The sequence below is a fragment of the Cydia strobilella genome, chromosome 9 (assembly GCF_947568885.1).
Source record: "Cydia strobilella chromosome 9, ilCydStro3.1, whole genome shotgun sequence".
NCBI lineage: Eukaryota > Metazoa > Arthropoda > Insecta > Lepidoptera > Tortricidae > Cydia > Cydia strobilella.
In genome coordinates this window covers 11,289,838-11,317,594 of record NC_086049.1, presented here as the reverse complement: position 1 = coordinate 11,317,594, position 27,757 = coordinate 11,289,838, and the positions used below count along the sequence as shown (strand labels likewise).

At 41.1% G+C, this 27,757-nt stretch overlaps 1 protein-coding gene across 9 annotated transcripts; it reads left to right on the top strand.

The window, feature by feature from the left end:
• The first annotated feature begins 1,200 nt into the window (after window positions 1-1,200).
• Window positions 1,201-27,453, top strand: LOC134744290 (protein Gawky). 9 transcript variants are annotated; one of them, XM_063678054.1, is made up of 16 exons: window positions 1,317-1,472; window positions 2,325-2,421; window positions 2,694-3,712; window positions 6,985-7,086; window positions 8,341-8,463; window positions 9,002-9,171; window positions 9,254-10,527; window positions 10,646-10,802; window positions 13,071-13,193; window positions 14,040-14,174; window positions 14,385-14,536; window positions 15,103-15,238; window positions 16,058-16,432; window positions 18,674-18,793; window positions 19,654-19,794; window positions 19,843-27,453. In XM_063678054.1, exons 3-16 carry the CDS (start codon window positions 2,926-2,928, stop codon window positions 19,951-19,953), a joined length of 3,906 nt encoding a protein of 1,301 aa, XP_063534124.1. In that variant the 5' UTR covers window positions 1,317-1,472; window positions 2,325-2,421; window positions 2,694-2,925; the 3' UTR covers window positions 19,954-27,453. The 9 variants fall into 9 exon arrangements, with proteins under 9 accessions (XP_063534125.1, XP_063534122.1, XP_063534126.1 ...); XM_063678052.1 differs by having other exon boundaries at window positions 1,223-1,472; window positions 6,988-7,086; window positions 19,654-27,453; XM_063678056.1 differs by having other exon boundaries at window positions 1,226-1,472; window positions 3,341-3,712; window positions 19,654-27,453.
• Window positions 27,454-27,757: the final 304 nt, after the last annotated feature.

Here is a 27,757-nt window from a genome sequence, read left to right as displayed (position 1 = left end):
AGACCACTACACTAGCGCCCCTAGCGGCGAATTCATACGCGTTAGCTAATAGCTTAGCCCTCTGGCCCTCATCTCATTCGTCCATCTCCAGGGCCCTCGTCACAGATTATTAACTAAAGTCAACGTCGGGATACGTTCGCTCAAAGAGTAGTATAATATATAGGCCGTGATTCACGACAACGGTCTGGAAAGACCTAAGTAGTCATCGTCAATAATAAAATAAAATGACAGTTTTAAATTCCCTATTTCCGTCTTAAAAAATCTAAATTAAAATGTATTATTTTTAGTTATTTGTAATGTTATATATTTAACCACCGTTATAGTGAACGGAACATTGAACTCGTTCGCCTTTCACCGGGACCACGATCATGCATTCAGCTTAGCTTCAAGAAAGACCTTAGGTACCTAGCCTTAGCTTAAAAGCTAAGCTTTAGAAAAAGTTGTGTTATTTACAATTTTATTAGTATAGGTATTGTTTAAAAAAATATCTGAATCAAGGACTATTTTTCTGATTTAGTAACTAAAAACATATTATTTTAAGCCAATTGTAGGTATATGAACCTAATTGTACATAATGGTAGATAGGTACAGTTTAAAATTGCATCATTAGTTAGGTACTTAGGTATACCTAAATTGTTTTATTACCTAGGTATATATTTTATTGATTATGTATGTAAAAACTGTATGTAAGTATAGTACATAAAATTGTATTTCTTAAATGATCTGTCATAATCTTATACCACTTACTTTACTATTACTAGATAACTGTTTTTTTTAATTGTTTTTCACCACTTTAATATACACCTATAATCATTATCTAAAGATAATACCTAACAAAAAATCATTGTTGTTGTGATGTGAGGGGCTATTTCAGTCCAATAATATTTAATTAACAATTTTATTATCTATGCAGCAAATATTCACTAGGTAGGTAGGTATCTACTACATGTCTATTAAATCAATTCATTATTAAGAATGAACAAGATGAAGTTAGTTACACCCGTGGAATAGGTAGGTACCTATAGCAGATTGGTGTTCTGTTTGTCGTATACAATACACACACCACACACAATATAAAAGTATTAAGTAGTTATACGTTCGTTTATAGCTGGTATTGCTTGCTTGTATTCGCACGATAATGCGCCTATAGCTATGCTATAGAAGAGCAAGACACTGTAAGTACCTTTTAGTATAGATAGGTATGTAGAGAATAGGTACAACTGTACATATATGCTTAGGAATCTATAGCTATATAGCAAATTGCTATTACACGACCATGATAAAACGTCCTGACGTTATATGTATTACAATGCCTTCAACAGACCTCTTAAATTTATCGCGTGTCCCGCTCATCTTGCGAACCCCAATCGACGACGAAATCATTCCATCCAGCCGTCGAAGCTGTTTTCTCGGGGGGTTTGAAACAGTGTTTTTGTGTAAATCTCTAGTGCCAACAAGTACACAAAACGAAGGTATGCCTTGAAAAATCTAAATCTATCAGAAATTGTGAACATTATAGTGGTCAATTGCTTTTGGCATTTATGGCATCGCTTTCTCAAGCGTATCTTTTGTCCCGCTTCAGTGAACGGAAAGCTAGCATAATGTTTAATTTTCCGTCTCATTCTAGTAATATAACACCGTTGTGCTCGGTCGTGTCACGTAAGATTTTTTTTGTATTTTTGCTAGCAGTAAAAATTCTAAGTGATAGTTTATTGTGATCAATTTAATAGTGTGTTTGTTTTCACGTAATGATGTTTTGCTTTAAGTAGACTACTCCCATCGTTTCATATAGGTCGTGCTAACTTTCACTCTACATATAGATATATATACACTGTGGATGTTATAATAGATACGTAGATACAGTACAGGTATAACATCGAGTCGCAGTCTCAAGGCCGAAATACACAAATATCTATGATATACATTGGAAAAGAACATAATAGTGTTGTAGAGGTTCTTACGAACATAAAATTCTGATAAGTTTTTTTATCTGGTGAGCAATCTTGATCTTTATAGTCACAAGTACACAGGCTTCCATTTGTCGAATGGCGTATTAGCTAGGTAGGTACCTAGCTACCGTTTGATATCCAACCCAGTGCTTGATTTAGTTTAGTAAAGTGTAGAATAGCTTCTTATCGCGCTCGAACGCTCGTGCATACGTAAATAAAGTTCATATTGGTTGGCACAAGAACATAATCCGTACTATTGTTTTATTAGTCCTTGAGATAACCTCAAATTTTGTCGTACAAGCACTTTAGGTGATTTTTTTAGGAGTGCATTCGAAGTTTCTCAGTAATGAGATTGGTTTTTTGTGCTTTCTGCAGATAATCTGAACGTCGAGCTGACTGCGAAGCTGCTTTAAAGGATCTGCCGAGCCCGCATTATCTGTGATACAGCTCAGCCTCTCGTCCGTCCTATAAGGTGCGTAAATCGAAAAATCAAAATTTATACTTTCTTGCTCAGCTACAGAAAACGATGTTGGTCTGATAACGCCTATTTGATTAAATTTGAATACAATGCCTAAAAGCAACATATCGTTTTGATATGTACTTAACAGTTTATATTAAATTAAATTATTTCATTTAGCAGCAGGTTTTCTGAAGCTGGTACTGGTAGAAATAGTTGTATTTGTACGTCATTAGGCTCTTGTTAAGCCGAGAGATGGCGCTGTGCTGACTTGATGTGTTTTATAGGGCTGGGCCACTCGGGGCTAGAGGCGAGTCCGCAGCAGCTTCAAGCGGTGATCTCACCTGCCCTCTGCCACAGAGGCACTAAACACTGCTACCTGCTTTATTGACTGCATCACTACGAACCATTGTTACTTAGTCTATAATTGAAACAATATGCAATCTGTGAAAATAAGTATAATTCTAGGTGGATATTGTAGAAAATTATTCTATTAAGGGTATTTATGATAATTGTCTGATGTCTAATGTTTCTGTAATATTATGTGTTCCACATCTAATTAAGGATAATTGTTACTCCAATATTTATACTGTTACCGAACCAATGCAATGTAAAATCTCCACCTCAATGCTGGTGGCGAACACAAATAAATTTGGTGCTTTGAAGCGAGTCGAAGAGAAGAATGAGAGTCAGCGAGTTAGTGTAAAAATGGTAGATAATAATATTTATAATGTAGAGTTTGTTGATAGTATCCAACAAAACCAAATGATTGGCGATACGCCTAACTACTGCATTCCTTTAACGATTAACGCCATAACAGTCCAGGGTATCTCATACAGTGACCCGTATTTCAGTAGCTTTAACTTAAAATATAAGATGGCGTTTGGAGCGCCCAAGTATATGAACAAGTCTGATTACGCTTTTAAATCTTCAGTTTGTATTATACGAGATGAGCCTTGCATGGATAACACGCGACTACTAAATGAAAAGTCTGCTCATATGATATGCAAAACGAAAACTCGAATGATAAATAATGACGAGAAGTCTATAAGGATAAACCATGACAATAATGTTTCGGAGGTCGATGTAACATCAAACTCTCAGTCCGCCTTGAAGACTTTTGCTAACGGTGATCTCACACTGGACGCGATGTTGGAGTTGATGAGGAACGAGGATGTTACCAAAGCCAAGATGGGCGAAACAAACAGTTGGGGCGTGCCACGGAGGATGCGCCTCTGCGGCGGCGGAGAGAGCTCGCTTAACGCTGCCTCCGGCTGGGGCAGCCCGCCCGCTTCCAATAATAACGGTAAGTCTCTTTGAATAACTGGAGGGCGTGTTTAGACTAGGTTGACTGTCTTATTCAGCAGTTGACAGCTTGTGCTTATAGCATGTGTCGATTGTTGAACGCGGAGGTAGAGCCTTGTACAGGGCTGGTTGCACCAAACCATCAGTAATCTTTAATACCTAGATTAACTTAAATTATTTTCCATGGGAAATCTCCTAATTACTCGCTGAGGTATGTTGATGTTGTTAATCAGGGCCGTGTTGCATAATAAACTACAACTAATATTACAAGCGGAACTCCTTTTCTAATTCCACTTATTGGAAAAGGAGTTCCGCTTGTAATATTTGTTGTAGTTTATTATGCAACACTGCCCTGTCTGTCAATAGGGAATATTACGCGAAACTTGAGAATCTATCGCAAAACAAGAAATTCGAAATTTCGTTATCTAACATCTCTGTCACTTGCATATTCGAGCGATAAAGAGGCAGATAGCGAAATTTCGGATTCGCGTTTTCTGGTAGGTTCTCTGTAAACAAACCGCCTTGATGCATCAATGTCATATTTTATTATCTCTGAAAACTTGTCAAAAACCTGCTAAAGGCACAGTTCGTATAAATTACTCTATGGTTTACTAAACGGGCTAGTTCTGCACTCTGGTGGCAGAACATTGCAATAATATCCCCTATTGTGGTTGGTGCTACCATACCTAAGATTTTTTTTAAAATTCCCACGAGAGTTATGTTAAAGTTAGCTAAGCTAATAAAATAAAACTTTTATTAAATAACTAGCAATAAATATTATAAACGTCCTTAGCTATGCAGCTTAGCACCTCTGGTGGAAAATGAGCTTAACTATTTTATCATAATTTATTTATCATTATCATTAAACTCCATTTCTCAGCCAACTGGCAAACTCAAACTTAGTAAACATAAACTTCATTACCTACGACAGACATATTGTTTTGGCCTCAAAATGAGGCTCGGCGTTCGCATAATAATGAGGGATAAAGTCTGAACTATGTGATCCTAAAATAAACAATCTCGAGTTACTATATAAATATAATTTTCCTGCAACAGTGTTATTGATTATATTGCTGTTGTTGCATTGTGTTGACGCGGCGGAATGTGCGGAAACGGAGTCGGCACCGTTTGAGGTATACAAACCGCGAAACTAACTGGGCCGCAGCGATATCGTATTGTATAAACATCATCCGTTAGTGTCCTGTTCTTATTTTTTTACTAGCTTTTACCCGCGACTTCGTCTGCGTGGGTGGAGTTAGTAATTACCCCCCTTTTCACCCCCTATAAGGATGACTTCTGGGATAAAAACTACCCTATGTCCTTCCCCGGGACTCAAACTATCTCTATACCAAATTTCAACTAAATCGGTTCAGCAGTGTAAGCGTGAAGAGGTAACAGACACACTTTCGCATTGATAATATTAGTATGGATAACAATTATTATAGTTCGAACACGAGGTCCTAGGACGCAAAATGGCGCCATTCATTTATTACGTAAGCCGATTTTTGCCAGTTTTTGACCCCCTCTCTCCCCTATATAAGAAAAAATAAGAATCTATTTTGGTTTTATTTTAAAGTTTTCTTTATCATTCGTCTTTACATACGAGTTTGATCTGCCCAGGGGCGCAGAACCCACTCAGAAAGTGGATCTGCCACTGGAACATCTGTGGAACAATGGGTTTTCAAAATATAATCTTTACTTCGTGTATTTCTGTGATCTTACGTAAGGACTATCAAAACCCCCTCCCACCCCCTTGTAAGAAAAAATAACACATGATCGAACCCCCTGCCCCCTAAATTGTCTTACGTAATAAATGAATGGCACCGATGTCACTCCGCTCACGCCAAATATCGAACATCACCGGTTTATAATATGTTGCAGATTTTTTTTCATTACAATTTTGTACCTATTGCATAATGTTACTTGGTAGAAATATCGTTTGGCATACTGCTTTTCGCATGATATTACTTCGTAGAATTTCTTTTCGCATAATATTATTTGCAGAAAACCCTAACCTAACCCCACTTAGAAAATTCTGCCAAATGAATATTATGTGAAATGACTACTAAGACAAGTATATATTTATGCGAAAGTATCATTCGACTTCGACAAACGATACCACATATTCTGATAAAAGGCTATAAAAAACTCATTCGAATAAAAGTTTTTCTGCGATACGTGTTATGCGAATTGTATTTCTGACAAATATTCTGCCAGATGAGGTTAACGCAACATCACCGAACGCATGGTACCTACTCGTTTTCGAACTGTTGGTGTTGACCCTAGTCTCACCTGGGGGTGGTCTACGCGGGCTCCGACTTCCATACAAATTATATGGGTCTGCTTAGTGAAACTATGTAACAATCACATAATTTTGTATGCCGGTTAAAAATATTTTTGGGCGGGGTATAGGGAGGAGGAAAGCATTTGACTGCAAATCACACCTTATGATAAATCACAATGAGTTCCAAGATATATCATACCTACTTAGAAAACGCTGTTTATTTGTTAGTAGTTAGCATAGAGTAACTTATACTAGAGTGGTACTGTCATCGTAAATTTTGTAACCCCAGTAAATTCAGTGCCATCTGTCGACACACTTTAAAACTAAAAATGAAGATTTATAAAAATACGATAGAATGTATTTAAATATGGATAAATGATTTTTTTTATTTGCATTAATTATTTTTATGATTTTGACCCATGTTCTTTCACTGATATGCGTTAAAATTGTTAAATAACAAACGAAACCGTCAACGCCATCTATACGACTGAAGGCCAAAACTAGTAGCGCCCTCTGAACGAGAATCAAATTTTCTTGATTTTCGAGGCACGTTTTTTCCTTAGACTGTATCCATCTATTACGGAGTTATATCTATCTTTGGTAGTTAGTTAGTAGTTAGTGTTAATTATTAGTAAAGATGTTAATTTCGATATATAAAGACATAGGGTTAAATATAAAAAAACCGGCAAAGTGCGAGTCGGACTCGCGCGCCGAGGGTTCCGTACTTTCTAGTATTTGTTGGTATAGCGGCAACAGAAATACATCATCGGTGAAAATTTCAACTGCCCAGCTATCACGGTTCATGAGATACAGCCTGGTGACAGACACCGGACAGACGGAGTCTTAGTAATAGGGTCCCGTTTTTACCCTTTGGGTAAGGAACCCTAAAAACAACCAGAACCTCTTATTTTATGTCATAACTTAGAAAATGCCTCTTAACTCTTGCTTTGCGTTTTTTTACACGTCTTCATTGTCTTTTTCATCGGCAGCAGGCAACTGGGGTGGCAACTCCAGCAGCAGCCAAGCCAACAACGCCACGAACAACCAGCAATGGAACGCCGCGCAGCGCCCACCCACCTCTCAAGCTGACAGTAAGTACCAACGAAATGACGTTGGCATCACGGCATCAGTAATCGACCTACCTAATTATGTTATTGATGGTGATTAAATTAAATATGTACCGGGAACTCATAATTACCATACAATGTTTCCCTCTTAATGAATAAAATGCTTAATTATACCAAACTCGATACTGGCCGCGACTTCGTGTTCTATGAACTCGTAAAAATACAAGTTTACATTTTTTACACTCAATCAAATATCCTAATAGGAAATGAATATCTATGGTTAAGTAATCGATTATCTGCTAATTTCAATTCCTTCGATAATTGATTTTCGATGTGTTTTAGTATCGATCTATTTGCCGTACTATTTTTACTTTATTAAACTAATTAAAATAGAAAAACGGCCAAGTGCGAGTCGGGCTCGCGCACCTAGGGTTCCGTACTTTTTAGTATTTGTTGTTATAGCGGCAACAGAAATACATCATCTGTGAAAATTTCAACTGTCTAGCTATCACGGTTCATAAGATCCAGCCTGGTGACGGACAGACAGACGGACAGTAGAGTCTTAGTAATAGGGTCCCGTTTTTACCCTTAGGGTACGGAACCCTAAAAACAGAATGGCAATAGCAATTAAACAAGTTTTTGGCAAAAAATTCATTTTTGGTACAAACTTTTTACGCTGACTACTTTTCTTTCCACAGGCAACTAATAGTTATCTAGACAATTCTAACAACCCCAAACCTAGCTAGCTAGCATGGAAATTTATATTCCGAAATAAATGATTATTTAATTTAATTTAATAGCTAATTTGCGTTATTTTATCATCGAGTTCCCATGGACACCTCCTGTATCCATCATCAGATGAGCTCCATGTCATCATAATATTGCATTGCCATCCGATTTACATATGTTTGCAAAATTTCAGCTCAATCGGAAATCGGGAAGTGGGTTAATTTTAGCTTCCAAGATTTGACCCACACTAACAAAATAACTAACAGGGCAAGTTAAATAAGAGCTTGTAAGAATGGCTTAGCTTTTTTTTGACTGAACTGTATGGAATTGTGAATAAATTGGGTATGTAATCACCATATAACATAAGACCCATTCAAACGGGGTCTCAATTCTTACTAAGCGGTAAGAATATACTTATCGTTTTCCGTAGAGACCGAATAGGCTGCGCATAACAATAAAGAAGTAATATCAAAGGCCATAAAACATCGCATGGTTACAGGCGAGCTTGCAAATCGTTCCACGTGCATTGATAAGAGATTTTCGTTGCAGTGAATAGCAACAAGGGTAACGCCCAGATGCCACCGACCAGCGCTGCCTCCCAGAGTTGGCAGAGCAGTCCCCCCAACATGCCAAGTGCACAGCCAAACAATAATGGTGCGCCTCCAAGCAATGGTTAGTCGCATACCGATCGAATTATTTAGTACACGTGCTCTTGAACAATACATACAAACATGTAGTCATTGTCTGACGTTTTCATCGAATGATTCTTAGCTATAAAACTCCAACGATTATACTGACTAGGAATGATATCAGAATCGTAAACATTCCTGTAATTCTAGCCACACAGTGGGATAAGTCCGTCTCGCTCTGCAATTCTCGAAAATTGTAGCATCAACAACATCTCCCAAACAACGTTTTGATTATACGATTTTTTTGCGCTATCGAGGTCAAAGTACAAGAAAGGATGATATTCTAAATTCATGGATAAATTTTTTTATTGGTAGATTTAGTAAGAGGCAACACAGCAATAATTGATTAAACATTTGAATTTAGGGAGGTATTCCACTGGCTGTTTGGGGGATATTTCACGTTGATAAGGCAAGCTGAAAACCAAACATCTATTACGTTAAAATGATGGAGAAAATAGGGCATCAAGTAAATTAATACTATGATAGGTAACAATATAAAAAAATGTTTTTTGTTTGAATAGGCACGAACCCCAACAACGGCAACAATGGCGGCAACTCTCCTAACTCGGCCGCCCCCAACATGCCGCCCGCCGCCAACGGTAACGGGACATCGAATACCACGTCTTCCGCTAAGATAGAACAACTCAACTCCATGAGGGAGGCGCTGTTCAGCCAGGACGGCTGGGGCGGTGTAAGTAACCTCACCTCAACCAACTGAAATGTCATATTTTTTCTGTCAGAAACATGTAATTATGAATCAATTTCTTTCACAGCAACACGTAAACCAAGATACGAATTGGGACGTGCCCGGATCACCAGAGCCCGGCTCTAAGGTGGAACCCACCGCCGGCGGCCCGCCCGCTTGGAAACCGAACGTCAATAATGGTGCCTTCCTCGGCACAGACCTCTGGGAGGCCAACCTGAGGAACGGCGGCCAACCACCGCCACAGCCCGCCGCTAAGACTCCATGGGGACACACTCCCACCACCAACATCGGGGGCACCTGGGGCGAGGACGACGACGCCGCCGAGTCCGCCAACGTGTGGACCGGGCCGCCGCCGCCGCAGCAGTGGCCCGCTGGCCCGCCGCAGCACGCGCAGCAGTGGGCCGTGCCCAAGAAAGATGACTGGAACGCGTGGGGCGAGCCCCACCGACCCGCCGACCCGCGCCTCGAACACCGCGCGCCCGACCCGCGCCAGCCGCCCGCCGACCCGCGCCAGCACGACCTGCGCGGCGGCATCTCCGGCCGGCTCAACGGCGAGATGTGGAGCCAGCACCACCAGCACGGGCCCTCCAACAAGGTCATGCCCTCCGGCGTCAACCAGTGGGGCGCGCAGGGGCCCAAGGACTCGATGAAGGGCACCGGCTGGGAGGAGCCGTCTCCCCCGGCCGCGCGCCGCGCGCCCACCGGCTTCGACGACGGCACGTCACTGTGGGCGCAGCGCGGCGGCATGGGCATGGCCGGCCGCGGCGCCCCCGCGGGCCCGCAGCCGCCGCAGCGCATCCCGCCCACCCCCACCAAGCCCGACGGCGTGTGGGGCGCCCACGGTCAGCGCAACGGCAGCTGGGAGGACCCGCACACGCCCGCCTGGCCCGACCGCGACGTGCCCGCCTGGCCGGACGCGTCCAACCCGGGCCTGTGGCCCGTTCCGAAACCGAAGCCCAACCCGGGCGGCGGCTGGCCCGAGGACATCGGCGAGTGGCCCGGCCCCAAGCCGCCGCAGGGCGGCGGGCCGCTCGGCAAGCAGATCCCGAAGGAGATGCTGTGGAACAGCAAGCAGTTCCGATTCCTGGTCGAGATGGGTTACAAGAAGGAGGACGCGGAGGCGGCGCTGCGCCGAAGCGACATGAACGCCGAGGAAGCGTTGGAGATGCTGGCGGCGCCGCGGGACGGCTGGCGCCGCGACGAGCACTTCGGCGGCCACCACGGCGGGCCCTTCCAGCCGCCGCCCGCCGTGCCGCCCGTCAGCGCGGCTGTCGTGCAGAAGCTGCTTAACCAGCCGCCGCCCCAGGCTCTGCATCATCATCAGTCCTACAATCCTAATAGGTATTATTTATTTTCAACGCGTTGTTACCAAATATTTTTAAGACATGGTTGTATTGCAACTCGCATTTTTTAAATATATTTCTATATTTTTCCTTGTCTAACCTGTTTCGTGTGACAGTGGAACTGGCAACAGTGGCCAACCGAGCACGGCGCAGCTGCGCATGCTGGTGCAGCAGATCCAGATGGCGGTATCGGCCGGCTACCTCAACCACCAGATCCTCAACCAGCCGCTCGCGCCGCAGACCCTCGTGCTACTCAACCAGTTGCTGCAGCAGGTATGTGTAGGCAACATCTAAAATTCACGTTCTAATGTGTCACATCACATTTAAAACAAATTATGATTTTCACACAAGTGGTCACGGGTGGAAGTCGTAAATAGGCTTCCAGACGTTTTAGATGTGGTTTTTGCCCATTGTCCTAATTTAAAGACGATGAATAAATAAATATGTATGATGATATGTCGATATAAATAAAAAATAATGTAAATATAATTTGTCCATAGTTTAAGATTTAAATAAATTGTAATGTATATATGTATATGTATAATTATGATGTTTGACTATAATTATTTAAAATACGTATAAGTTTGAGATACAAATTTATGTTGTGTTTTTATAACGAATAAACAATTTCTATTCTATTCTAAAGTTTCAACCCTAAAAGAGAAGGCCTAATTTTCTGTCAATATTCATGTTGGAATTAAAAGCAAAAAAAAAACGCAGGTTTAAGTAAAAAAGTATACTCAGATTTACGATTTAAAAACCTCATTACGCACACAACTCTCGTTTCTAGGTCACAAAGTACTCACCCCATGCTGTACTTTATCGACCGGAGAAATTGTGTACCCAACCGAGCGGTCTTTTTCCGCTTCACAAACTCGTTTACGCGATCATTGCTGTTGTAAAGGGATCATTTGTGATTGGTATTGTTGGAAAGCAGTCAATGATAAGGTACAACTGTCGAGAATTCAAATTCACGAAAGATGCTCAATAGTTACTTTTGTTTGCTTTTATTTACCTTCAAAGTAAATAAATTATCTGTTCGCCTTTTTATTAAAGTAAATAAAATCACAATGCTTTTAGCCTACTTATTTATAGCGAGAAGCTGGTCAATAAAATTAATGTGACACCACAAATATATTATATCGACAAACAGAACATTACCACAGATTAATAAATAGTATAGTGTTACTACGTAACAGATACATCATTCCCATACAAAAACGAAAATACCTACGCTATAATAGCCTACAAAATATTAATAACGGGTCACTCACGTGTTTTAAGTCGAAAACGCACGACATGTTTCACTCCGTACCGAGGAGCGTAATCAGGAGCTTGCGTCGACGGTGACGGACCGGCGCAGACTGCGGGCCGCAGCCCTCCGCGCCCGATGACTCGGCGCGGACGCCGGTGGCGGCAGGGGGGGCCTACAAAATCTTATTAATAATACCTGATTCTCAGGACGAGAAAAAATGTACCATAAGTACGCGCACAAAGAGTCGAGACTGTGTTGCCCGCCGTGCGAGTCACGTGCCAACGCGTCATCGTAAGAATGCGCTAGGGTTGTACCTATGATGATTATTGTAATAAAACGAATGTCAACCACATTTTTTATTAGTCAATCAAATATTTAAAAACAACACTAATAATACCTGACTCAAAAGACTCCTTAATTTACGATTTACCTACTTATGTTCAAAGAAATAAATGGTGACAAAGTTCATAAAGATAGATTTAAAATTAGTATTTTCACCTTTCTTCGTCTCTCGGCAATGAAAAGACGACAAATTTTCCTTTGTTTTTTGACTACTGCACAATAATTACGTGGTTTCGGCATTTTGAAGCGTAAGCGCGGCAAACGTGCGGTGCGAGCGCTCAGGCGGGTGTTCGGCGGCCCTCTGTCGGTTGTATCGTCGACGATACGCCGAGCGGTAGGCATATAGCGCGTGGCCTTGAGCGAGTGAAGGAGGCATTACACACATTACAATTACTCTAAAGACACCTTACATACAATAAAAATAAAAGGAAAACGCAAAAGTTTGAACTTTTAATATTTAACATAAACAAACCATAGACATAGAAGAACGACTTTAAGTGTTATGTTGTTTGAGTCCATCTAAGGTTGGTATTGGCGTCTCACTCTCTCATTAAGCGAAATGTGAGTGGATTACCATGCTTTTTTTTATTGAGGGGGAATACATTGCGCATACCACTCAGGCGCGGGGATAGGCCTGGGATGGTTATGTGGGACTCCCATATAGGCTAATGAGACCCGTGGTTTACCCACTAAACCCCCTCTTTGCCGCCTCAGGGTGCAATACCATCCTAAGCTAACTCTGACTGAAGTGTTTTTGTGTAGCCAATACAAAAACATTTTCTTTTCATAAAAAATTGACTATGATTACCTACATTTTCACACTTTGTATTACAAGTTTGTAATAACAACAAGTGTGGAAATGTAAGAGTTAGTTTACTTCAATTGACAATACATTATAATTTGTAAAAAAAAGCGACACTTTATTATTTCCTTGTTTTGTGCAGATCAAAGTATTGCAGCAATTGGTGCAGCAGCACACGCTCGCCATATCGAAGGCTAACTCGTCTCTCGCACTGCAGTACTCGGTACAGATCACTAAGGCTAAACAGCAGATCACTGCTTTGCAAGTAAGTTGTGTTTTTACAATCAGTCTCTACATTATTATATAGACATATTTACACTTTTCCAACCCTCAACTTCATCTGGACTTTTTTTGGCCCAAATTTGTCGCAATTTTAAAATCGTAAAATATTGCTTTATGGACGCGGACTTATTAGCTACTACATGCATTAGTATTTTGAATTAGAAATACCTCTTAATTTATCAAAAAAATATAAAATATTGATGGTATTTTACTGCAGTTGCAGCACCAGTACAAAACATAGTAATTGTGCAATATTATTGGACATAAAATGTCGCCAGACTTATGTCACAAGATTATTTCTATCTAAACAATCATAAACTTTTTTCAAGTGCCTCTTACGACTGAGAGACGTAACGGCGCATAATGAGGTTATTTTTCAAAACTTTACATGTTGATTTAGCACTAATGTTTGTAGTTTGAGTCGGTCACTTCAAGAAAAGTTATGAGGTCAATGTAAAAGTAATATTTAGCTCAAATACGCAATATTTTATGGTGTAACTGGACTTAAGTAGTAATATATAGCTACAATAGGCATTCCTTAGACGACAAAATTTTAAAAGATTGTTGGATGAAACAAATGGCCTCGAGTCACATTGTATCAGACCCTAGAATGCCCGGTAATATTGACCATTTTTCTAGAAAGCCAGGGAAAAGTCAGAGAAGTCAATGATGGTCATGGAAAGTCAAGGAAAGTGAGGGAAATTCCAGAGATGTCAGGGAAAAGTGAGAAAAAGTTTAAGGCATAGGTAACCCTGCCATCAAAACGTCTGGTTAGATCTAAAGAAACTAGCGTCTTCCCAGTTTCACAATGGTACTTTTGTTGTCACAGAATCAGATTGCGACGCAGCAGGCGTTGTACATGAAGCAGCAGGCGGGCGGCGACCTGTTCAAGCAGGGCCCGGACCCCATGTCGCAGCTGCAGAACAACTTCGGAAACATGGACATCGCCAAGGACTCGCAGGCCGTCAGTTATATTATATGTTAACAAAACCAAACACGTCGACAGCAGTTTTTTTAAAGATTTGTTGTATGTAGACACTAAATTAAAAGTCCTAAGATGACTAATCTGAATTGGTCTCAGTCGATTTAGTAGAACACCAAACGAAGGTTTAAACTAGTTGTTTTTTATTGTTGCATTTTCGTTATAGTTATTTAATGTTTTGTTCTGTATCAGGCGTACGGCGCGGGTCAGCAGTCGCGCCTGAATCAGTGGAAGCTGCCGTCGCTGGACAAGGACGGCGAGGGCACGGACTTCCCGCGCGCGCCCGGCGCCGCCAAGTCCACCACCAGCCCGCAGCTCAACCAGCTCGGCCTGCAGCCCGACCCGTGAGTATAATGTCTATCCAACTATGCAGCTTTAGTATACATATATAGACTTTGGACGGTATATGATGAGGAGGAAAACAGTTTCTGCCCGAATCATGGAAGATAAATCAGTTTTAAAAGGTTTTTTCCTGTTCCATCTTGTTTAGGGTTGAGAGCGTCGTGCTAAATTCGATTATCTTACGTTAATTTATTCAAGTAAGACATTAAAATTATTCCAAAATATAGTTAGAATCAGGTGAAATCTAATATCTGAAAAAGCCGGTTTTTGAAAACTATTTTACAATACATTCGTGAGTGATTCAAGCGACATATCTGAGGGCCTAGCCAAATTAAAATCGTTCATAGAAAACGCTAATACAAACTTAATTAATGTATGGAAATGATGACGTAGACTAGGCACCATAATACTGATTACGCAGACGGTTTACGGTACCATAAGAATTAATTTTATAATTCTTGTTTTTGAGTGTTCGCATAGGACTTGTGTGCTTGTGCGACTACACATTCTTGAAAGTCGTTTCGCAAAGTAAATGCATGGACTTACTTTAATATATGTTCGTGTACAGCACATGGACGGTGGGGCGCGGCGAGGGCTGGGGCGAGGCGGACGTGGCGGACGGCAAGGACGCGTGGCCGCAGCACCCGCAGCACCAGCCCGTGTTCGACATGGTGCCCGAGTTCGAGCCCGGCAAGCCCTGGAAGGTCGGTGTTCGTGTTGCCACTATATACACCCCTTTCATTCTCTTTGAACAGAAGAAAGTCAGTTTTAAATTTAAAATAACTAACAAAAAGCTTGTCTTAAAAATACTACCTTATTTTATGATATTGGATTATTTTAAACGTGCTTGCACATTCCTGGAATGTCCCTGGAATATTTGACTGGTGGACTTAGTTAGAGGTGAAAAAGGTAACTTTGTAATTTTTAAAGTGAGGGAACTAACTTAACCTTTCGTATGGCTGTCCCGTATACGTCCCCGACAATTTGGACTGTAATTTACAATTTCAAGGTTATAAATTCAGTAGCAAATATTTGACAAAGGCATACAAAAGGTTTAATCAAGCTGAATAATCCATTTATTATATCTGTAATGACATATGTCTTTATTGGTAAACATTCTTGTTTTATTTATTGGTACATTAAAAGCCAGATATAATCTCTATCTCAATAAAACATCTGAATCTGAATGCCGGAATTGACATTATAACTTGTGTGAATCATAGCTTAATCTTTTGACCGCCATAGTCGACTGTGGGGTCATTGGAAAGTTTTGCTAAGGACGCCAACGCCGGCTACAGTAAAGTTCAATTTCGCTTAAACAATCGCGATCGCCTGTCGTCCGGGGCACGGCATGTTCCTTCGCCATCTGGAGTTCAAAAGGTTAAAATGTTTTTACAAGTAGGATTCTATTTTACCGTTTTCATAAGAAGAGTGTTGCTCATTCGACCAGTCCTCATACTAGACTAGCCTATCAATTACCGCTACAAAAAGTTCCTTTTAACCTACAACTATAACGAATACAGGGCAACCAGATGAAAAACGTAGAGGACGACCCGTCGATGACGCCCGGGTCCGTGGTGCGGTCGCCGCTATCGCTCACGGCCATCAAGGACTCGGACATGCTGGGGGGCAAGACGTCGCCACCGGGCGGAGGCGGGGGCGGCGGTGGTGGCGGGGGCGGGGGTGGCGGCGGCGAGCGCTCGCTGTCGTCGTCCACGTGGAGCTACGCGCCGCCCGCCGCCGGCAAGGACGCCTGGGCCAAGCCGCGCGCCGCGCCGCCGCCCGGCCTCAACAAGGCCTGGCCGCAGCACCACCTCCAGCCTCAGCAGCCGCCGCGCAACAACCTCCCCTCCTGGCAGGCCTCCACCTGGCTGCTGCTCAAGAATCTTACCGCGCAGGTACACAACACATACAACCTTTTTATTGAGGGACGAATGTATAAATACACGCTAAGGTTGGTATTCCACCTGTCCAATTTCACTCAACAAAATGTGAGACGCAAATACACATTGGACAAAGAAATTGGAATTGGGAATACCACCCTAAGGAATTGCGAACACAAATTTTAATGTTATGCTTTTTCCTGGTGACAGTTAACGATCGGTGCAACACCAATACAGTACTGGACAAAAAGAATCATACACTTGCACGAAAATTAAAGTTTCTATGTGTACTACTTTATGAATTCCCCTATATAACCCTATGCATTAGAAAAAACCTGATAAACACTGCTGGTCTGCTGCTAATCTGCGAAGCACGCTTTCGACCATTATTATTATGATTATTTTATGTGTTCCGGGTCAAAATTCCCTCAAGCTTCTTCCAGAGCTCTGAGTGGGAATCCTTGTGAGATATCAAAATTTTCTTGCAAACTGTTAATATAACCTGTAGAAGTCATTATTCCATCAATTCGAGGAAAGCTGCCAACTCCAGACCAAGCAAATGAGCCCCACACCATAACATTGCCCCACCTGCTTACCAGTTTTTTATATATATTACGTTCTGCCAACGCTTTGCAAGGCTTACACCACACCGTAAATCGGCTTTTTAGTCCAAATTACTGAAATTTACTTCAATCAGTCCGTATTAGTATTATTGCCTTCCAGTACTCCAAAATCCAATTCAAATATGTTTCTTCGCAAATGGAAGACGCTTTTCTTTGTTAGTACTGCTAATAAATGGTTCCTTAGATGCCAAACAGTTTTTCAAACCATTTTCTCTGTTCCTGTGAGGTATAGTTCGAGAACTGACTAAATAAGATCTATCGTTTCCCTAACAACTCTCGATGATTTAAGGATTTTATGCACGCATCGAACAATACTAGCATCATCCCATTGATTTGTTGATCGCCTGCGACCGGCTCTAGGCAAGTTCGCCACAGTTCCCTGTTTTTATTAATGCTTTTATCCGATAGCTCCAACTGAGATTAAATATTTTACGGCAACTTTTCGAAACGAAATTTTCTTTTGCCTAGAGATGACGTATAACCAGATTGGTTCGCAGTGGCGCAGGTTCGCCCACACTGGTGGCGCAGGTTCTCCCTCACTGGTGGCGCAGTTTCGCCCACACATGGAATGCTGCTCTCATCTATGGGCAGGGGCACCCCAATACCAGCTTCTCCCTCTGGACCGCATCCAACGAAGAGCGACTCGAATTGTCGACTGCCAGCGTATTTCGGAACGGCTTGACTCCTTGGCGCTGCGTAGAGATGTGGCCTCGCTCTGCATTTTCTATCGCGTGTATAACGGGGAGTGCTCCGAGGAATTGTTCGGACTAATACCTGCCGCTTCTTTTCGCCATCGCCCTACGCGACAACATTACCATCCTCACCACTTAGATGGTTGGCAGTCCTCAACTGTGCGTTTCTCTAGAAACTTCCTGCCTTGCACAGCTAAACTGTGGAATGAACTGTCGCCTGCGGTATTTCCGGACCGATATGACCTTGAAACCTTCAAGAAAAGAGCGTACTCCCATCTTAAAGGCCGGCAACGCACTTACAACCCCTCTGGTGTTGTGGGTGTCCATGGGCGGCGGTAATCGCTTACCATCAGGTGATCCGTCTGCTCGTTTGCCTCCTATTTCATAAAAAAAAAAGATTGCGAACATAAATGGAAATCTGTTTTCCTGACATCCTGAACGTTTAAGTAATACATGAAAATTGCTGAGAATTGTCAAGAATAATTATTGTATTGTATATTTTATTATCTCTCGTAAAGCGTTCGTATAGGTATTTACAGTTTATTTTGTCCAGAGTAAAATGACAAAGTCAAAGTAATCACGCTCTAGAAGACAAGATTATGATAATCACTGAAATATGTTTTAATACTAATATAGCTCATTACATGTACTATAAGTTTTCTATATATACCAACACGAGGCGAAGTTCACGAAAGAAGTTGTATAAGAAAGTAAACTTTTCGTGTAAGTGTATGATTCTTTTTGTCCAGCACTGTAGGTACTACTAAACGAAATTGATGATGATTCAAGAAATTTACACGAGCTTGACAGTTAGGCAGGCAGTAAAAGGCGGCAAAATGTGACGCAAGTTTTGTTTGTTAATGTATAGAAAATAAGGTATCTCTTATCGATGAAATAAAACATTTATTCTTTTGCTGATATTGTACACGTTGTTGAAATAGATCGACGGATCGACGCTGAAGACTCTGTGCGTGCAGCATGGGCCGCTGCAGAACTTCCACCTGTACTTGAACCAGGGACTCGCGCTCGCCCGCTACTCTACTCGCGAAGAGGCAGCTAAAGTGAGTACTATTACTATTATGAACTTACTAACAGTTTCATCTTTTTGAAATAAGTTCAATAGCGCTACCTACACGCGCAGTAATAAACAAAAAACAATATATTTGAAAAGTAAATCTAAGCTAAACAGCCATGTTGTCTATAATGAAAGTAAGTGACGCTCAATTACAAAAATTGACTTCTCTCTTACAATATTTTTTCTATTGGACATCATATAACTAACTGCATCTGCGGGTCGATTCTCCCGTGAACTTGGTTTGTTTGAATCATATTAACCGAAATATTCATCAGTCACCAACAATATTCATATTGAATTTCAATTAATTTTTTTGATAAATACGGGCCTTGTTGCTCTAAACTGTTTAGTGACTTGTGACCGTTATGGAAGCGTGTTTCCGGCGAAGCTACGAACGTGAATCGGAAGTAAGCGGTAAGTGACGAAAGAGTAGCGAAGCCGTCGCATGTCGATTATACGCGTACATGTCTTCAACGTCCTAATGTTTTATTCATACTGGATCGTCGAATACTTGCTTAAAAATCGACAGTGTGTGAAAGTCGAATTTCTTAACCCACACTCAGGCCAAAATGACAATCTGGTAAAAGTAGATAGATGTTTTGCTTAAAAAGCCCTTAACCTTAAATTATGTGTATTTGTCAGACAATGATTTTCTTTCCTTAATTCACAACAACTCTTCGCCTGTGTAAGTATGTCCGATGGGAGAGTCGAACCAAGCTAACTCTGCACAGACTTTGCAGTGGAAACTTCACGAAGAATAATAGAAATCCTATGAAAACACTTGGTCACTATAAAGTGTGTGCAGAGTAATAGGGACGGATTGTAGAACGTACGATTGTTGCACAGGCTCAGATGGCGCTGAACAATTGCGTGCTGAGCAACACGACGATCTTTGCGGAGTCACCGGCCGAGTCGGAGGTGCAGATGATCCTGCAGCACCTGGGCTCCGGCGGCGGCGGCGCGTGGCGCGGTGGTGTCGGCGTCGGCGTCGGCGTCGGCGTCGGCGGTGGCGGCGGCGGCGGCGGCGGCGGCAAGGACTGGGCCGGCTTCCCCGGCCTGTGGCCCGACCAGCACGACCAGCGCGCCACGCCCTCCTCGCTCAACTCCTTCCTGCCGCCCGACCTGCTGGGCGGCGAGTCCATCTAGACCCTCGTCTAGTTGTTGTAATTACGCTTCTCGTCCCCTCCCCCGGGACGGACTAATCGCCTAGTCACATCGCGCGGGCCGCGTCGCGCCGCGGTCCACGTCGCGCCGCGACGCGCCCGCGGTAGCCAACTGTCCACAATACTATTATCTACTGTGTTGTAAGTGTTCATGTAGATTATTTAGTGTACATAAGAATTATACATATACAACGGCAGACATATAATGTATCGACGGTTATACCTGTATGAAGTATATATAGGATAGGGTCGCGGGGGCTCGGTCCCCTTACCAAATAGAGCTAGGCATGGAGTAGAGTAGTTGCGTCGCGGGCTACCTCAGTCACTCGTCCCGTGGCCTTATTTTAGTGTGTATTTATTTTGTTGCGCTCGAGGGCTGTTGCTGTTTCGCCCGTCGAGATGTTTCGTTTCCGAGTTTTTTTCGTGTTTTTACTTCTCGTTTTACATACTGATCGTATTTTAATTATTTATTCGGTTTCGAATTCTCACTCGCGATGAGCCTTTGTTTTCCATTAGTGATATTTTTATTCAGCAATAAATGAGTAAGTGCATTTCGCAGATTAACAGACGTTTTATAATTAGTTCGTAATTTTTATAGATAACAAAATTTGAAAATTATGAGATTCGAAGTGCATTCTTGTAGTGGTAAATTCCTTTTAAGCCGTATAGTCTGAGACGGAAATGATAGACACGTACGCGAGAGCGAGCGACGCCGACGCCGACGCCGACGCCGACGCCGACGCCGACGCCGACGCTGGCCGCTGGCCGCCTGGCAGGCCCGGCCGGCTGGGCCCCGTACTTACCGTACTTACCGTGCTGACGGATGACGGATGTCGGACGACGGACGACGGATCACGGCCGGGCGGCGCGCTCCTTGCAATCCAGTAATCCTGTGATGTAAAGTATCTTGCCTAATGTAAGGATAATCTATTTTGTTGGAGAGTATCAGAGTAGAGCCGCCGGCGGCGGTCGGCCTCCGCCGATGCTACTGTTTCCCCAAATTTTTTCCAGTATTTGTGATTCAAGTGCCACTTTATGTTTAATATATGAAACGATTATCTAGATTATACGATTAATGTAAGGGTAACCTAATATATTAAATTGAAAATTGTTTTATCATTTTATATTACATACATTTGTGAGAAGTGTTATAAAGTACTATAATTGACACTAATTTAAAATATTACACTTTTGTGTACCTATAGGTAAGAATAAAGTTCTAACTTAAATTTAGCCATATCAATATCTATTTAATAAAAGATTTGTGGTATTTTCTATAGGCTCAATTTGAACGTTATTCAAAGTGACATATGCTTTAGATATTCTGTTAATAATATATTGTAGCAGTAGGCGTCTCGGTATTACATCATTGTAGGTATAAGATTACACTTAAGTCCTATCGTAGGTTTCGGTAAGCATACTATTGATATTTTACGGCAACGATCGCACGTGTAAATGTTCGTTATCATAAAATTTATTTACATTTTTATTTACTTTTAATTTATTGATGGTGTGCCACAGAGATACTCTGCCAAAATATATCATTACCAATACGTTACGGGACAGCCAAGTCGCGAGGCGGACCCACCACGCTTTACGATCCCGACCTACGATCACAAAAGCGATTGACTATAATGTTATAAATAATGTACATTATCTATTCTATTTCGAGCATCTTCCAGTGATCTTACGATTAAACATTAACGATTGTAGTGCTAAGTTAGGTGTAAGTAAAGCTGTACCTTGTCGAGCCGCACGCTCGAGAACTCTTTCACAAATTAATGAAGTAAGTTATAAGGCGCTTGGACCTGTAGTAGTTTAGTGTTAAATGTGTTGATGTGTGATGTGTTCATATTGGAAACGATCAGCATTTCTCATTAAATATACTACCTATACTTACCCTACGCGGCGGAGGGCGATAGCCCGCCGCGAGCTCGGTGTGACGCGGAGTTCTATTTTTTACTGACAGTACAAGTAAAGTAACACCAATATAATTTAACATTTTTTTAAGTATAGCTTTCGTTTTAAGCCCCTTCGGGCGACGATCGCGAAATTATGATTTTTTTGCTATCGACCTACAAATTTAATGTCGGCTCGGAGGGGCCGATACTATGACAATGTCATGACGTTTAATGTTAGGTGCCAAAGAGTGAGTATCAAAGATAAGTAAGAGGTGTCTGGGACGATTGGTTTGCATCTCTTCGTTTAGTGACAATCTTCCAAATCGTTTTGAAATTATTTTTGCGGTACGGGTAATCGATCTGATGTTCCTATCTCGGCGCGTCCGCGCAACCAACAGATCAGCGTCAATTCTATTGTCGTAAAGCTCAATTTAAGTGATCAACGTGTTCTTTTTAACAGTTTATTGAAGTATTAACTAAATTTAAATAATTATTTTTTAACAGAAATTGTTCTGTCCACGTCTACACCAATTCGAAATGCCTCAATCGCAATAGTTTTCTGGTGCAAATGTGAATTTTTATAATACAGCAATAAATGTCATACATAATTATAATTTTTATAAAGCGTTTTCCATTTTAAAGTTAGATAAAGCCAATAACGGAAAGTATAACGTTCCAGTGCCCTGTAGAATACGTTGTCCATAGACTTAGACGAAAGAAGTCATGCCTTGAAAATGTTTAGTCAGTTAAAAAGTTATCAGTACTTAATAATGGGTATAATATTGTAATAAAACATTGTAAGTGTAGGGGCGTCGTTATAGTGGTGTTAGGTGTGGGTTATAGGCCGTGAGCACGGCATGCCGGGCGGCTCGGCCGCCGAGGCAGCCTCGCCCGGCCGCACGCGGCACTCGCCCTACTGTCACTGAGAAACTCCAATACACATGAGTGGCGGGGGCGGGACGCATAACATGCACTATGTTAGCCAGTCGTTGTCGCCAGACTCGCAATTCTCGCAAACCGGCTGCGCCAACATGGCGCCCCCGCTTGTGTTTTGTACACATCCTTCCCGCTTTACGTAGACGCCAGAAGCGTCGCGTCAGCGCGGTTTGCCTATGGTGTGCCAGTGGCAGCAGGGTCGCGAGTGGCCCCCTGAGTGGAGTGCCGGCGGCAGCTAGGTTGTGAGACGCGGCCCGCGGCGCGCCGCGTCACTTGAATCTCCTCTCGGTTCAATGACTGCATCATTATTTCCTGCACACGATTGCGTCACGTGCAATTTTAGTATATGTTATTATTATGTTGTTGTATATTTATACTTAAACCTATACTGTAATATGTGTATATTGTGAAATTATATTCTTAAAAGATTTAATACGCTTCACGCTTTCACTTTAAAAAACATTTTTCGTGACTCGTTTCTGTTATTTAGAATAAATTTACGTACCTAAAAGTAATTATAATAATTATCATAGGTAGGAGATGTAAGAAAAAAAAAACAAAAAAAAAAAAACAAAAAAAAACTATAAAAAAAGAAGCAATTAAAAGAAACCAATGATTGTGCCTCAATGAACTGTGGTACGTTACCGTAACCGATGGCAGGTGTAAACGTTTCCTTGGAGAGAAATATAATGAATTGTGCGAAATCGGCGCGGGAGCCGGGCGGCGGGTCAGCCCCGGCTCGGCCCGTCTCGGTCCGGCCCGTTTGGCCCGGTTCGGCCCGGTTCGGCCCGGTCCGGCACGGCTCGGCTCGGCCGCGCTGCAGTCTATACTCGGCCACGGCCGCGGGGCCCGTGCCCTCGCCTTGTGTAATCATTAATGAGCTTAGCTATGTTTTACTTTTATCGTAAGTGTTATGTCATCAATCAACATCTAATAGTTATATATATTTTATATAAAACCTATGTGTAAATATTTTTATCTGTTTATTTATTTGTTTTTCATGAAGTTTACCCGAATTAATAAGTAATTTAAATTTTTTCGAATCTGTTTCTTTTTAATTTTAGTCTAGCGTCTGTCTCTCGTGTGGAATGTCAATCCAAAATTTGCGTCTATTCCATAACACTATGCCAAAGTCTATGTGTAATTGCCATTTGAAACATAACGACCACTGACTTTCTTAGATAGTCCCACGTAGATCTCTATCATCACAATATACTGTATGATCGTACAAAACGGAGCCCGCCGGAGGGCGTCTCCAAGCTGCTCTGGTATTATTTTAGCTCAAGTATTCAATAGTAGTTTGCTCATAATATTGTTGTTAATTTTTATGTTTATCTCTTATTTAGTGCTTTTAAAATTCTTGTAATAAGGAACCGTTATCGAGAGTTGTGTGTTGTGTGGCAAATCACACATGCCGCCTGATTGCGTGTCAGACCGCTGTCACCTGTTGAACGATGCCGAGCGCCGCGCTGCTTGCTAGATGCACAAGTTTACCATTTATTATGGTTTCCACGTAGACAATCCTTTGTCTCTAGATAATATATATTTACATTTTGCTAAGTCAACGTTGCCTTAATTATTCGGCCAATCCTCATGAATTTACAATCTCATTTTTACACTTACCTGTAGATTAAATAATTGTATTATGGTGCGGCAAGCGGCAGAGCGTGAAATCGGTGTTTTGGCGAATTTTTAACTGTAACTCAGCAAATATGTGTAACACGCATCTCGAAGGGACCAAATATGTGTGCGGTCGCTCATTCTACAAAAAATCCTGCCTGAGCATTAATTTGGTGACCTCTAAAAGACAAAACCATTTTTTCCATAATATTAAATACGTTTTTCCAAGCGCATAAAATCTCTTGTTAATGAATACTTACTGTAACGTAACTTTATTATAGTGATAGTGTACAATATTCAGAAGGGCCTTTTTAATTTGATAAGGTTAAAGTTTTGCTTGTTGTCTTTATTTATTTATATATAAATATTTTTGTACGTTAGGGAGTTCGTCGTCGGGTCGTCCCGATCCCGATCCCGATCCCGATCAATAGAAGCACATTAGTGATATTTACTTGTAAAACTAGTCTTCCTTGTTTGACGTTACGGCACGTGGAGGCGGGGCGGGGCGCGAGAGAGGCAATCATTCCTCTAGTCTTGTTATGTGGTGCACATAAGAGATAGATACCAAATATAAAATAACGAAGGCTTTGACGTACGTAGTGTTAGCGCTAATGTTAGAGGCCCGAGCAGCTTGGAAAGGAACACGTTACAAGGGAATGGTTGGCTAGTATTATTATATGCATTTATTTCTCTTTTGTCATAGTCACTCAAGCATATATTTAATTATTGATTGAGCTAACGCCTAAATTTGGAATATCAAGAGTTTATTTAGGATGTTTAATATTTTACATTTTAGTGTTTAAATATCTAAAATTTACCTTAATTATAGTGAATGGATTTTTGTATTATTGGTATATAGCTGTAAGAAAAAGGGTGTTCTTGATAAACACTAACAACTGATTAATACAAAATAAAAAAAATGTACTGAGTGACTTTACGTGTAAACAGAGGGCCATTGATAAAAAAATGTTGACTAAGCTAAATTCTCTTTAATGTGGTAATTTAACTTGAATGTGATTGCTGAGAATATTTTTAACTGCTATATGTATAGTTGTAGATCGGTAAGTCGCCATTATCTGTTAGGTCTCTCGCGGTCCTTGCATTATATTTGTGTAGCGTTGTATGTCCCACGAGCGGATCGTTGTATAATAATATATGTTATGTACCGCGTACGGCCAACCCCCCACCACCAGTTAATTGATGCAGTAGACTCCAGTTGCTGCTCGCTAACTACACAACACTGCTTCTCTAGTCTCTCGCATTCAAACATCGCTTTAAATAAGCTTTTGTTATCGAGCATAATTATCAATCATATCCTATATGAAACTAGTTTATATTCGTATTATTCTTTCATTAGATCTCTGTTGTACCTGTGTGAAATTGTTTATATTCAATCATTTGTACTCTAAAGAACTGTGCTGGTCTCGACTTGACGTCGTATTAGAATACGTACGTGCTTACAGTTCATACCGTGCAAGTTCTACTGCTGCACCCCGACTCGTACTTGTATCGGCGTCGACAATACTCTGCGCTCGTTATTTAGTCACTTTTGTACCTTCATTGTACTTGAATAATAAACCTATGTAAGTGAGGAACGACTAATCCAATTCTGAAAATATACTTAATTTAAATTTTGACAGACTGATAGCTGTGATTAAGAAAATATTTTTAATATTATCCAGTGAGTCGGATGAAATATTTATTTTATTAGAGGTTTCCTACTGCCAGCGACACGTATGTAGGTAACAAGACAACCGCTTCGCATGTTTTTTACTTAATAATGTATCAAGTATACATTTGGAAGTGCATTATACGAGTGGATGACTTCCGTTACTGGATTACGTCGTACAAAGACGAACAAGCTAACCTAGCAATGACCCCACCACGTCTAAAGTAGCTATCCCAATGTGTGTATCAAAGATAATTACTAGTAAGTGAATGTTCATGACATCCACCGGCCGCGCCGGCCGTGAGCACACGCGGCGCGCCGGAGACTGATATTCCTAGTGTCAATACCACCGATGTCAACTGAAATTTATTTATCCTAAATATTTGATCTTTGAACGTTGCATATCTACTACATTTCTAATTATTAATTTTGTTCTATTCATATCCGTAATTCCCATGATGGTATGCGTTAAGTTTGATATTGAAATCCTTGTGTTATAATAATGAGTACTAAATCAAATGCCTTGTAGTGAGTGACACTCTAGTAATGATTGGCGTTGTTTTTATAATAAAAGTATATATTTTTCGGTACCACCTTTGAGTTAAAGTACAATGTAGTTGTAAACTCGTCTCAGTGACGTATTCATCGTAACGATATCAGCTGTAACTAAGGATAAGTTAGAGTATATCTAGCTCAGTCTCCTCTCGCGTGCATCTACCAAACATTGATCCTCGTTATATATTGTACCCTATGTACTGGAACACTTACTATATTAGACAGATTTACGTCATAATTATAATATCAATAGGCTTACAATAAGAGATTTTTCTGTGCAAATCTCTGTGATGGGAAAATTTATTCTAAAGATCTAGTATTAGCCGAAAGTGAAACAGTTTCATGGTAACTTTTAAAGTTAAACTTATCAGTCTTTTCGCGCAAAAGGTTGTGTATTATTTTTATGTAGTACAAATGTGTTCGCAATTTGATTGCTGCTCTAGTGTTCCTTATGTTCTTATTCGAATTAACTATTTTGGGTATTTATTTGAACCTTGTATTCTCGTGTCTAAAATTGATTGATCTAACTCAATTAATATCGTAATATATTGAGGCATGCGTAAGGATGTTCGAATAGTAAGTTTTAGGAATGGCTGCCTTATTTAGTAATACTTGTAATCTATACTGTACACCATCCATCCTGTATGTTCCGCAGAGAACAGCCGTACCAAATAATAGAGTAGCGGCGTCGTCGCGGCAGCGGCCAGCCACGTTCCGTCTTTACCTCATGCATAACCTCACCTAGTGTCCTATATCAGACTTATTTATCGACTCTCCGTACTTATCACGAGCACTGCACTGTTATTTGGTACACACTCATATTACTAACCTCTCTTAAGTTAATTTAAGGCGTTTATTATCATCATCAGACTTATCAGCGTAATGACTAGTTGATGTATTTTACTGTTATTTTTCTGGGACTACTTAAAAGCAATGTATTTTACAAACAAAGCAGGAGAACAATAATTATTATGTAAGTAACAGTTAGTGAATTTAAGTGTGCTATTTTCCATTCCAGAACTCAACGATATCAATGTTCTTGTAATACTTATGTTCGGGTTTTAAAAAGATGTTATTATTATGTGTAATTAAACTAAACCTTATGT